At 43.2% G+C, this 12,822-nt stretch overlaps 1 protein-coding gene across 2 annotated transcripts in view; it reads left to right on the top strand.

Annotated features, from left to right (window-relative positions):
• The window catches only part of pold3 (polymerase (DNA-directed), delta 3, accessory subunit), a 49,663-nt gene that overhangs the window by 2,274 nt on the left and 34,567 nt on the right, over positions 1–12,822 (top strand). For both annotated transcript variants that reach the window (XM_063054746.1, XM_063054744.1), the window contains exons 2-5: positions 983–1,038; positions 4,287–4,389; positions 7,597–7,636; positions 11,248–11,380. In XM_063054746.1, coding sequence (XP_062910816.1) covers positions 983–1,038; positions 4,287–4,389; positions 7,597–7,636; positions 11,248–11,380 — 332 coding nt within the window. The remainder of the gene's footprint in view (positions 1–982; positions 1,039–4,286; positions 4,390–7,596; positions 7,637–11,247; positions 11,381–12,822) is intronic.

Raw genomic sequence — 12,822 nt, 5'->3', positions numbered from 1 at the left:
TAACAGACTGCATCACTGTCTGGTATGGAGGGGCTACTGCACAGGACCGAAAGAAGCTACAGAAAGTTGTAAAATTAGTCAGCTCCATCCTGGATGCTAGCCTCTGTTGTATCCAAGACAACTTCAAGGAGCAGTGCCTCAGAAAGGCAACATCCATTGTTCAGGGTTCCCATCACCCAGGACATGCCCTCTATTGTTACCACCAGGAAGGAGGTTCAGAAGCCTGAAAACAAACACTCAGCGATTACATAGAACATAGAATAGTACAGCACAGTACAGGCCCTTCGGCCCACAATGTTGTGCCGACCCTCAAACCCTGCCTCCCATATATGGCCCCAACTTAAATATACCTGTCCAGTAGTCTCTTAAACTTCATTAGTGTATCTGCCTCCACCACTGACTCGGGCTGCACATTCCACGCACCAACCACTCTCTGAGTAAAAAACCTTCCTCTAATATCCCCCTTGAACTTCCCACCCCTTACGTTAAAGCCATGTCCTCTTGTATTGAGCAGTGGTGCCCTGGGGAAGAGGCGCTGGCTATCCACTCTATCTATTCCTCTTATTATCTTGTACACCTCTATCATGTCTCCTCTCATCCTCCTCCTCTCCAAAGAGTAAAGCCCTAGCTCCCTTAATCTCTGAACAGGAACAGCTTCTTCCCTTCTGTCATCCGAATAATAAATGGACATTGAACCCATTAACACTACCTCAATTCTTTATATTATTTCTGTTTTGCGCTATTTCAATCTAACTATTTATTATATACATAGTTAATGTAGTTGGTTAACTTATTTTTTCCTATATTATCTTGTATTGCATTGTAATGCTGCTGCTAAGTTAACAAATTTCACTACACATGCTGGTGATAATTAACCTGATTCTGATTCTAGATGTTCCTGAGCATCTTCAATTGCCACAATCTTAACCTGCTTTTGACCTCCTCTAAGCTCTGATTTTTATATATGGGTTTTGTTCTGCAGGTTACCTACAAGATGCTGAGCCATTCCCTGGGCATTCACGTCAACCAAGCAAAACAGTAAGTCCTGGAGCTTAAATCTGATCTAAGACCATAGAATTAGGCCATTTGGCCCATCAAGTCTGCTCCGCCATTTAATCATGGCTGATCCCTTTTCTCCCACCTTCTCAGCACCACTCACCCCCCCCCGCCCTTCTCCTCATAACATTTGATGTGGTCTCCAATCAAGAACCTATCAATCTCTGCCTTAAATGCACCCAGCGACCTGGCTTCCACAGCTGCCTGTAACAAGTTCCACAAATTCACCACCCTCTGGCTAAAGAAATTTCCCCGTATCTCTGTTCGAAATGGATGCCCCACTATCCTGAGGCTGTGCCCTCTTGGCCTAGACTCTCCAACCATGGGAAACATCCTTTCTACATCTACTCTGTCTAGGCCTTTCAACATTTAAAATGTTTCAGTAAGATTCCCCCCCCCCATCCTTCTGAATTCCAACAAGTACAGACATAGAGCTATCAAACATTCCTTGTATGATAACCCTTTCATTCCCAGAATTATCCTTGTGATCCTTCTCTGAACCCTCCGATGCCAGCACATCTTTTCTTAGGTGAGAAGCCCACAGCTGTTCTTCCTCAGCACTGACTCTACCTGCAAGTAACCTTTATGGTGTTCTGCACAAGGACTCCAAGTCCCTTTGCAACTCATATTTTTGGATTTTCTCCCCATTTAGAAAATAATCTTCACATTTATTTCTTCCACCAAAGTGTATGACCATGTATTTTCCAACATTATATTTCATTTGCCACTTTCTTGCCTAATCTGTCCAAGTCCCCTGCAGCTTACCTGTTCCTCAACACTACCTGCCCCTCCATCAATCTTCATATGATCTGCAAACTTGGCAACAAAGCCATCAATTTCATCATCTAAATCATTGATAAACAACATAAAAAGAAGTGGTCCCAACACTGACCCCTGTGAAACACCACTAGTCACTGGCAGCCAACCAGGAAAGGATCCTTTTATTCCCACTCACTGTCTCCTACCAATCAGCCAATGCTCTAACCATGTTAGTAACTTTCCTGCAATACTTGGTAAGCAACCTCGTATGGCACCTTGTCAAAGGCCTTCTGGATGTCCAAATATACAACATCTATTTTATCTCCTTTATCTATCCTACATGTAATCTCTCTAAAGAATTCAAACAGGTTCGTCAGGCAAGATTTTACCTTAAGGAAACCATGCTGATTGTGTCCAGTGTCGCCAAGTACCCCATAACCTCACCCTTAACAATTGACTCCAACATCTTCCCAACCACTGAGGTCAGGGTAACCTGTCTATAATTTCCTTTCTGCTGCCTTCCTCCTTTCTTAGAGTGGAGTGACATTTGCAGTTTTTTAGTCCTCTGGCACCATGCCAGAGCCCAATGATTTTGAAAGATCATTACCAGTGCCTCCACACTCTCTACCGCTACCTCTTTCAGAACCCTAGGGTGCCATTCATCTGGTCTGAGTGACTTGTGTACACTTAAATCTTTCAGCTTTTTGAGCACCTTTTCCCTTGTAATAGTAACTGCACTCTCTGCTTTTCCCTGACACCCTTCAATATCTGGCACACTGCTAGCGTCTTCTGATGCAAACTAATACAGTGAAAATTGTTGCAAAATATTAATTTGGTTCATGTGCCATCTCCTTGTCCACTGTTATTATTTCTCAGGCCTCATTTTCTAGCAGTCCTATATCCACTCTCAATTTTTTTACATACTTGAAAAAGCTTTTACAATCCACTTTGATATTGTTTGCTAGCTTGCTTTCATAATTCATCTTTTCCCTCCTAATGATCCTTTTATTTGCTCTGTAGGTTTTTAAAAGCTTCCTCTATCTTCCTACTAATTTTTGCTTTGTTGTAAGCCCTCTCTTTTGCTTTGACTTCCCTTGTCAGCCATGGTTGTACTACTTGACCATTTGAGTATTTCTTTGTTTTTGGAATAAATCTACCTGCATTTTCCTCATTTTTCCTAGAAACTCTCACCATTGCCACTGTGCTGTCATCCCTGCCAGCAGCTCCTTCCGGTTTACATTGGCCAACTCCTCTCTCATACCACTGTATTTTGCTTTACTCCACTGAAATACTGCTGTGTCAGACTTTACCTTCTCCCTATCAGATTTCAAGTTTAACTCAGTCATACTGTGATCACTGCCTCCTGAGGGTTCTCTTACCTTAAACTCCTTAATCACCTCCGGTTCATTGCATAACACCCAGTCCAGTGCAGCTAATCCCCAGCAGGCTCAATGACAAACTGAGCCTACTAGTAGGCATTGAGCAAACTCTCGCTCGAGATCCATTACCAACCTGATTTTCCAAATTGACTTGCATGTTGAAATCTCCCATGACTATCATAACGTTGCCCTTTTGATAATGCTGTTTCTATCTCTTCTTGTAATCTGTGGTCCGTATCCCAGCTATTGTTGGGAGGTCTATATATAACTGCCATCAGGGTCTTTTTACCCTTGCAGTTTCTTAACTCAAACCGCAATGATTCAACATCTTCCGATCCGATGTCACATCTTTCTACTGATTTGATGCCATTCTTTACCAGCAGAACCATACCACCCCCTCTGCCTGCCTTCCTATCCCTCCAATACAACATGTAACCTTGGGTGTTCAGCTCCCAGCTACAACCTTCCTTCAGCTAAGATTCAGTGATGGCCACAACATCATACCTGACAATCTGTAATAGTGCAACAAGATCATATGCTATATTTCTTATACTCCGTGCATTGAGATATAATACTTTGAGTACTGCATCTGCTACTGTTTTTGATTCTGTATCCCTAATACACTGATACTCACCCTGCTAGCTGTTGTTTTGTCCTATCATCTACCTGCCTTCCTGGACAGTCTGACTGGATGCTTTCTTTGCTTTTTTACCATCCATCCTATCCAGATTCCCTTCACTATGGTTCCCATCCCCCGTCCCCACTATATTAGTTTAAACCCCCAACAGTTCCAACAAACCTGCCCACGAGAATGTTGGTCCCCCTCGGGTTCAGGTGCTGAATTCCTCCATCAGTTTGTGTTAATATGAGTGTAGTAAATCTGTCTTTATATCCACATGTTACGTATGGAACCCGGAAAAAACCCATGTGGTCATAGGGAAAACGTACAAACTCATTACTGACAGTGGTGGGAATTGAACCCTGATCGCAGGCACAGTAAAGTATCACACTAACTGTGCCGTCGCATCGAAGATTGTTTGCAGCCAGGGTCTTGTGCCACAAACCAAACTGTTCTTCCCTTGTGTTTGTCAGGTTGCTTTATTACTACGTGGAGAGAAAAAGGAAGGAAAACTCTGGAGCTCAGCTCCATGTGACATATCTTGTGTCTGGAAAAGCAGAAGAAGATGGAATTTCGGTACGTCTTACAATGTAATCAGGTTTTAGAGTCATGTGGCTCTACAGCACAGAAACAAGCACTTCATTCTACCAAGTCCATGCCAAACTATTAATCTATCTAGTCCCATCAACCTGCTGCCACAAGACCACAACCTTCCATACCCCTCCTATCCACGCACCTATCCAACTTATCTTAAATCAGCTGTTCCCAACCTTCTTTATGCCATGGACTGCTACCACTATCCGAATGGTCCATGGATCCCAGTTTGGGAACCCCTGTTTTAAATATTGACATCAAACTGGTATCCACCACTTCTGCTGGCAACTTGTTCCACACTCACACCACCCTCTGAGTAAGCAAGCTTCCCTCATGTCCCCTTAAATATTTCTCTTCCAGTCTTAACCCATGACCTTGTAGTCTCACCTGATCTCAGTGGAAAAAGCTTGCTTGCATACCTTTCATAGTTTTGTATACCTCTATCAAATCCCCCTTCATTCTCCTACACTCCAGAGAATGAAGTCCGAACCTATTCAACCGTTCCCTGTAACTCGGGTATTTAAGTCCCAGCAACATCCTGTGAAATCATTTTTAAGGTTTGATTTTACTGGTGGGGCAATGGTTTAACCTGACACTAATATGTTTAAGATTGGTTGGTTTATTTGTCCAAAGCTACCGTCAATGGAGGCTGAGGGGATAACCATATAACAATTACAGCACGGAAACAGGCCATCTTGGCCCTTCTAGTCTGTGTCGATCTCCTACTCTCACCTAGTCCCACCGACCGGCACTCGGTCCATAACCCTCCATTCCCTTCCTGTCTATATGTCTATCCAATCTAACTTTTAAACGTCAACATGGAACCTGCCTCAACCACTTCTGCTGGAAGCTCGTTCCATACAGCCACCACTTTCTGAGTAAAGAAGTTCCCCCTCATGTTACCCCTAAACTTTTGCCCTTTAACTCTCATGTCCTCTTGTTTGAATCTCCCCCACTCTCAATGGAAAAAGCCTATCCACGTCAACTCTATCAATCCCCCTCATAATTTTAAACACCTCTATCAAGTCCCCTCTCAACCTTCTACACTCTAAAGAGTAAAGACCTAACTTATTCAACCTTTCTCTGTAACTTAGGAGATGAAACCCAGGTAACATTCTAGTAAACCTCCTCTCTCTATTTCATTGACATCTTTCCTATAATTCGGTGACCAGAACTGTACACAATATCTGATAGAGGTTTATAAGATTGGGTGGCATAGATAAATAATGCAGATAGTATCTTTTTCCCGGAGTTGAAATGGTACAGATGAATGAGTGGCTGAGGTATTGGTATAGGTGCAGGGTTTCAGATTTCTGGGGAAGATGTGACCTGAACAAAAAGGACGGGTCCCACCTGAACCCAAGAGGAGTCATTATTCTTGCGGGCAGGTTTGCTACAGCTATTGAGTGTTTAAACTAATTTGGCAGGGATGGGAACCGGAGTGGAAGGGCTAAGAATGGGGCAATTGGTATACAACTAGATGAGGTGTGTAGTGAGACTGTGAGGAAGGACAAGCAGATGATGGGGCAAAAGTACAAGTTAGAAGGATGAGTTAAAGCGTAAATGGGAGGTCAAAATGTAAAAAGGATGAATACAGGACTGAAGGTGTTATATTTGAATGCGCACAGTATACGGAATAAGGTGGGTGATCTTGTAGTGCTGTTAGAGATTGTCGGTATGAGGTTGTGGGCATCACTGAGTCATGGCTGAAGGAAGATCATAGTTGAGAGCTTAACATCCACCGATGTACGGAAGGACAGGCAGCTAGGCAGAGGGTAGCTCTGTTGGTAAAAAAAATTTAAGTGACATCCTATGTCAAGAGATGACATAGGATCAGGAGATATAGAATCCTTGTGGGTAGAGTTATACAACTGAAAGAGTAAAAGGACTTAAAGGGAGTTATATGCAAGTCTTCAAACTGTAGCCAGAATATAGGCTACAAATTACAACGGGCAATGTTCCCTCTAATTTTTAGTAGTCAGCGTGCACAAAAATCTTATGTTGTGCAAATTTTTTTCCTGTAACAAAAGTATGTGCGCACCAAATGCACACATGGCACAGTTTATGTAGGTTTACAAAATATTTGACATAAAACTGCACAAAATAACATACATATTTAAGTCACTCAGTTATTTTTCTCTCTCCTGTCTTTGGCATTTACCCATTCTTTGTAAACTCTATCCAGACTAATAGAACTTCCATCCAATTGATAGCTTTTGATTCTCATTAACATATCCAAATGACATTCACCTAAACGGTTTCTCAGCTTGTTTTTGAGTTGATTCATTAGATTAAAGCCTCGCTCACAGTCCGCACCAGCCGCGAGAAAGGTTCCCCCAATGTCCATCAACTGTGCAAGGTTGCAAAACTGTTTATTTTGAAGTACAAATGCCTCCATTTGAGCAAAGTTTGAAATCAGTTAGGATTTTATTTTTTCTTGCATGGAAAATTTGAAATCATTAAACTGTCTAACTATTACAGTATTTTCAGCTAGAAAATTATGATATTTTAGACATAAGGCATTAACTTGTTCATCGCCAAATGTGAAGGCACAATCTGCACTTGCGGAGAAATTAAAAGCTGACCATTCTTGTACCTCATCTTCAGGAAGCCTTTCTTCTAAATGAACACAAAGACTATTTATAAAAGTCAACAGCGAACTCGTACCTACTGTAATGTTTTCTTCACATTGTTGGCTTAGCAAAACTTTAACTTTGTCACTCCATGAAACATTGTCTCCCAGATACTGCTTTCTTATCTTGTTAATTTTGCCTCGCGCAAAATGAAGTGAATCAATCAGTGACGTGCATTGTGGTAGTTGAAAAACCGACTAACTAGTTAACAGAAATATTTAGCTAAAAGATTATTTTCAATAAGTATAATTATTAATTACTACGTTATTTTAGGTAACTAGCCTTTTGTGCGCACATTGATTTCCTTTGTGTGCTGGTTGAAAAACGTGTGTGCTCGCACAGCCTAGAGACAACAGGAGATAGAAAAGTAATGTAATAAGGACAATGTTATGATGGTGTTGGGGGATTTCAATATGCAGTTAAATTTGGAAAAATCAGGTTGGTGCTGGATCCTAAGAGAGTAGAATTCCTGCAAGACAGCTTTTTAAGCTCGTCTGGATTAACCTCCTCGTGTGAGCCAGCTAGTTAAACTAAATCAGTGTTGTTTTCGTTCCAGTATCACAAGGTAGCGGTGGTGAGAGAAGACCAGTTGGAAGGTAAGAACCAACGTGTGCATTCCTTCCAACAATCATAACACACAGAAACAGAATGAGGCTATTCGGTCCATCAAGTCTGCTCTGCCATTTTGTCATTGATTTATTCTCCCTCTCAACCCCATTCTCCTGCCACCTCCCCATAACTTCTGACACCCTGACTAATCAAGAACTTATCAACCTGAATTTTAAATATACCCAATGACTTGGCCTCCACAGCCATCTGCGGAAATTAATTCCACGGAATTTCTACCCTCCAGCTAAAGAAATTTCTCCTCATCTGTTCTAAATTGACGTCCTTCTATTCTGAGGTATTGCCCTCTGGTTCTAGACTCCCCACTATAGGAAACATCCTTTCCAAATTCACTCTGTCTAGGCCTTTCAATATTTGATAGGTTTTAATGAGATCTCCTCTCTCCCCCCACTTAGTTCTAAACTTCAGCGAGTTCAGGCTTATCGGCTGATCTTCGTACACTAACCCTTTCACTCCAAGAGTCATTCCCGTGAATTTCCTCTGGACACTCTCCTCATGTCTACAGATTATCCAAGTCTTCTTGGTCAATGTATATCCAGGGTGAAGCAGGGAGGGTGGAGTTGGTTCATGTCTGTCTGCATCAAGAGCAGCACAGTAACATAGTGGTTAGTGTAATACTTTGTACCACCGACCACGTGGCTTCAATTGGTCAGCATGTTGGCGTAGCGGTTAATGCTGTGTTGGTGCTGGAAGTGTGGCGGCACTAACGGGCTACCCCAGCACAATCCTCAGCCTGTGTTGGTTATCGACGCAAACAGCACATTTCGCTTTTTGATGAGAATGTGAATAAGTAATCTTTAATATTTTAAAGATTATCATTATTTATCACACGTACCTCAAAAATATCGAAACATGCCATGAGATGCGGTGTTTACGTCAACAACCGTCACAGTCCGAGGATTGTGCTGGGAGCAGCCGACAAGTGCCTCCACACTTCCAGAGCCCACATAGCAAGCCCACTGTTGGACCAAAGGGCCTGTTTCCATGCTCTTATGACACTGCAACTTTTGTCTTTGGAATGTGGGAGGATGCCTGCAGGAACTGAACCACCAATCAGTGATTGGTGGAAAGTGACTGTGCTAACTGCTTCACGACATATGTCATGGGTAATAAATTAGATTCTCATTTCATAGCATGTGTGGGCACGTGGCCAAGCGGTTAAGGCATTGGACTAGCTACCTGAAGGTCGTGAGTTCGAGCCCCAGCCGAGGGAACGTGTTGTGTCCTTGAGCAAGGCACTTAATCACACATCACGCATTGCTCTGCGACGACACTGGTGCCAAGCTGTATGGGTTCTACTGCCCTTCCCTTGGACAACATTGGTGTCGTGGAGAGGGGAAGACTTGCAGCATGGGCAACTGCTGGTCTTCCATACAACCTTACCCAGGCCTGTGCCCTGGAGAGTGAAGACTTTCCAGGCACAGATCCATGGTCTCGCAAGACTAACGGATGCCCTAAGAAGATCATAGCACATTAGCAAACTGGTCTGCTCTCCACGTTGTCATTCATTCTTCAAGAGACTGAAGGTGGAGACATTGACAAGTTTCAAGTTCCTTGGTGTCAGCACCTCTGAAGATGTATCCTTCACATTGATGCAGTTACAAAGATGGCACATCACTGGCTGTATTTCACTGGGAGTTTGACGAGTCCAAAAGACACGCAAATTTCCTCAGAGGTACTGTGGAGAGCATTCCAGCTGGTTGCATCATCATCTGGTACGGAGGGGCCACTGCACAGGATCAGAAAAAGCTGCAGGAAGTTATAAACTCAGCCAGCTATATCATGGGCACTAGCCTCCCCAGCATCAAGGAATCTTCAAAAGACAGTGACTCAAAAAGGCGACATCCATCATTAAGAGCCCTCATCACCCAGGACATGCCCTCTTCTCATTATTATAATGGCACTTGTGTGGCCATTAGACACTGCTTAGAGCAGTTTTTAAATAGTGTCAGTTGTGTGCGCTTGTGTTCAAAAAAACAGTGGTTTTTCTCACTGTGGCCTCTGGTCAGGGGTGACCATGGATGTTGTGTCCCAGTTGTCTAGATATGCAAGCCAGAGCAGAACAATATGGCAAGCAAGCTGTTGCCCATGTAGCAGGCTTCCCCTCTCCATGCAGCTGATATATTCAAAGGAAAGGCAGAAACAGATGTAGTTTGCCACCAGTGAAGTCGCATGAGTTGCCAGTCAGTGTTGAACTGGACATTGCCTTAGGTAATCCAGCTCCAATTTTTTTCCTGTGTTTACTCCCAAAGCCGTCCCATGAGTGGTTATAGCTACAATGCAATGGATGTTTGAAATCAGAGTTTCTTAAGGTTGTCATAGCCGGAGAGCGTAGCATGAATAAGCTCCCCCTACCTATTTAATGCTCCCAATGCAGTGTGTCTCAAATAGTTTGTGACAACCAAGTCCAGCTCCTGGCCTTCACGTGTGGCTTAGCTACTAAGCCCGGTGGAACTATTTCTGCTGACAGGAGAAGGGGCACCTTAAAACCAGTTGCTTTGAGCAGATGGGGCTCGTCAGAAGGAAAACTGTGACTGATAGTTGGCGAGAAATAAGTAGTAAAACAATCAGAACTGTTTTGCTTACTATGGTTTCAAGCATTCAGGCTTGGAGATGCCAGAAATGGCCGCGAGTGAAAATGAAACATTTTCACTACTTCAATAAGTTCAGACCTAAGAAGACTTCCAAGGTAGCGACAATCATCTTGAATGTTACTAAAGTGAAGATTTGGCAGATTCTATGAACAAAGTTCACTTATCTATACTAGGTGCCTGCTGATTTTGTTAGTTTACAGTCAATCAAAGAACCCAGCAGCGTACAGCGAATGAATTCCTCTGTTCATAACTAGTACAGTTTTATAGTAGAACATGGAACAGTACGGCACAGGAACAAGCCATTCAGCCCACAGTGTTGTGCTGAGCAGCTAACAAGCAAATCAAACACTAATCCCTCCTGCCTACACCATGTCCATAGTCTTGCATCTTCTTACATGTACCTATCCACACGTCTCTTAAAAGCCTCTAATGTATTTGCCTCTACCACCATACCAGACAGAGTCATGGATGCTGGGAATGCGCTGAGTAAAAAATACTTATCCCTTACATCCCCCTTGAACCTCCCCCCCCCACCCCACATCTTCAGTGCAAGCCCTAGGAAGGCCTGTTTCCATGTTGTATAACACTGCACTCCAGAGAAAACAACCCAAGTTTATCCAGCCTCTCCTGATAGCACTTGCCCTCGAATCCAGTCAGCATCCTGGTAAATCTTATTTAAGTACTTAATTTATTACTCAGTTACATGATTGTTTGTTTTTTTAAAATCCTTTTTAGCTATTTCTATGAAAATTCGGCTAATTGGGCCAAAACGTACTGATCCAGATGTGTCCCAATTAACCAGACTCCACTGGGTGTTTATTTGTCTTTCTAGTATATTCAAAATGTTTTTCCACTTTATTGCTGCCGCAGAACAACGAATTTCATGACGTATGTCAATGATAAACCTATTTCTGATCTGGGGGCTTTGATACCAATGAATTATGGCAAGTTATGGAGTTGTCTTCTGAATGTTTTTATATCCATAGCAGTGAAGCTGAAGTTGTTGGTGACTGCCAGTGTGCACGTGTACAGTATTCAGAGGGCAATGCTAAAGGACAGCAGCCCCCTGTTCAGCACCGATTATCAGGCTGTGAAGGAAAACCTGTTGAGCAGCAACAAGTAAGTGCTTGAGTGAAACCGTGACAATTACACAGTTTAACATGTGGCTAAGCAGTTGGTGTAGGAGGGAGGGCATAAGATTCTTAAACCATAGGGCTGTCTTCCAGAGAGGATGGGACTTATTGTGTGCAGTTTTGGGCTCCTTGTTTTAGGAAAAATATACTGAAATTGGATAGGGTTCAGAGAAAATTCACGAGAATGATTCCAGGAATGAAATGGTTACCGTATAGGGAACGTCTGGCAGCCCCTGGAGTTCAGGAGAATGAGGGGGAATCTCATAGAAACATTCTGAATGTTAAAAGGCCTGAACAGATTGGATATGGCAAAGTTATTTCCCATGGTGGGGGATTCTAGGACAAGAGGGCACGACTTTAGGATTGAAGGGCGTCCTTTTAGAACTGAGATACAGAGAAATTACTTTAGTCAGTGGGTGGTAAATCTGTGGAATTTGTTGCCACGAGTGGCTGTGGAGGCCAAGTCATTGGGTGTATTTAAGGCAGAGATAGATAGGTTCTTGATTAGCCAGGGCATCAAAAGGTATGGGGTGAAAGCGGGGAGTGGGGATAACTGGAAAAATTGGATCAGTCCATGATTGAATGGCGGAGCAGACTCAATGGGCCAAATGGCCGAATTCTGCTCTTGTATCTTATGGTCTGAAAAGGAATGGTTTGCACCTGAACTGGAAGGGGACTAATATCCTAGTGGGAAGATTTGTTAATGCTGCACGGTGGGGTTTAAACTAGAGTTTCAGGGGATGGGAACCAGATTGCCAGAACTATTATTGGAGAGGTTGTGGAGACAGATGTTGGTAAGACATCAGACAAGGTCAGGAAGCAAAAGGTTGAGCATGGTGCGACTACTGTCCCGAGCTGCGTAACTTCAATGCAAGGAGAATCGTAGGGAAGGTGGGAGCTTAGGGCATGGATCAGCATCTGGAATTATGTTAACACCATCGTTCCCACAGTCCTGATCAATAAGCTATAAAACCTGGGCCTCTGTACCTCCCTGTGCAATTGGATCCTCAACTTCCTAACCGGAAGACCGCAATCTATGCCAATTGTCAATAATATCTCCTCTTTGCTGATGATCAACATTGGCACACGTCGTATGTGTGCTTAGCCCACTGCTTTACTTCCTCTATACACATGACTGCATGGCTAGGCATAGCTCAAATACCATCTATAAATTTGCTGATGATACAACCATTGTTGGTAGAATCTCAAATGGAGCTGAGAGGGCGTACAGGAGCAAAATATGGCAACTAGTGGAATGGTGTCACAGTAACAAACGTACACTCAATGTCAGTAACATGAAAGGGCTGATTGTGGACTTCAGAAAGGGTAAGACGAAGGAACACATACCAACCCTCATAGAGGGATCAGAAGTGGAGAGAGTGAGCAGCTTCAATGTCTGAGGATGTCTGAGGATCTAACCTGGTCCCG

The sequence above is a fragment of the Mobula hypostoma genome, chromosome 7 (genome assembly GCF_963921235.1).
Source record: "Mobula hypostoma chromosome 7, sMobHyp1.1, whole genome shotgun sequence".
Classification (NCBI taxonomy): domain Eukaryota; kingdom Metazoa; phylum Chordata; class Chondrichthyes; order Myliobatiformes; family Myliobatidae; genus Mobula; species Mobula hypostoma.
This window is presented reverse-complemented; position numbering and strand designations above follow the sequence as displayed.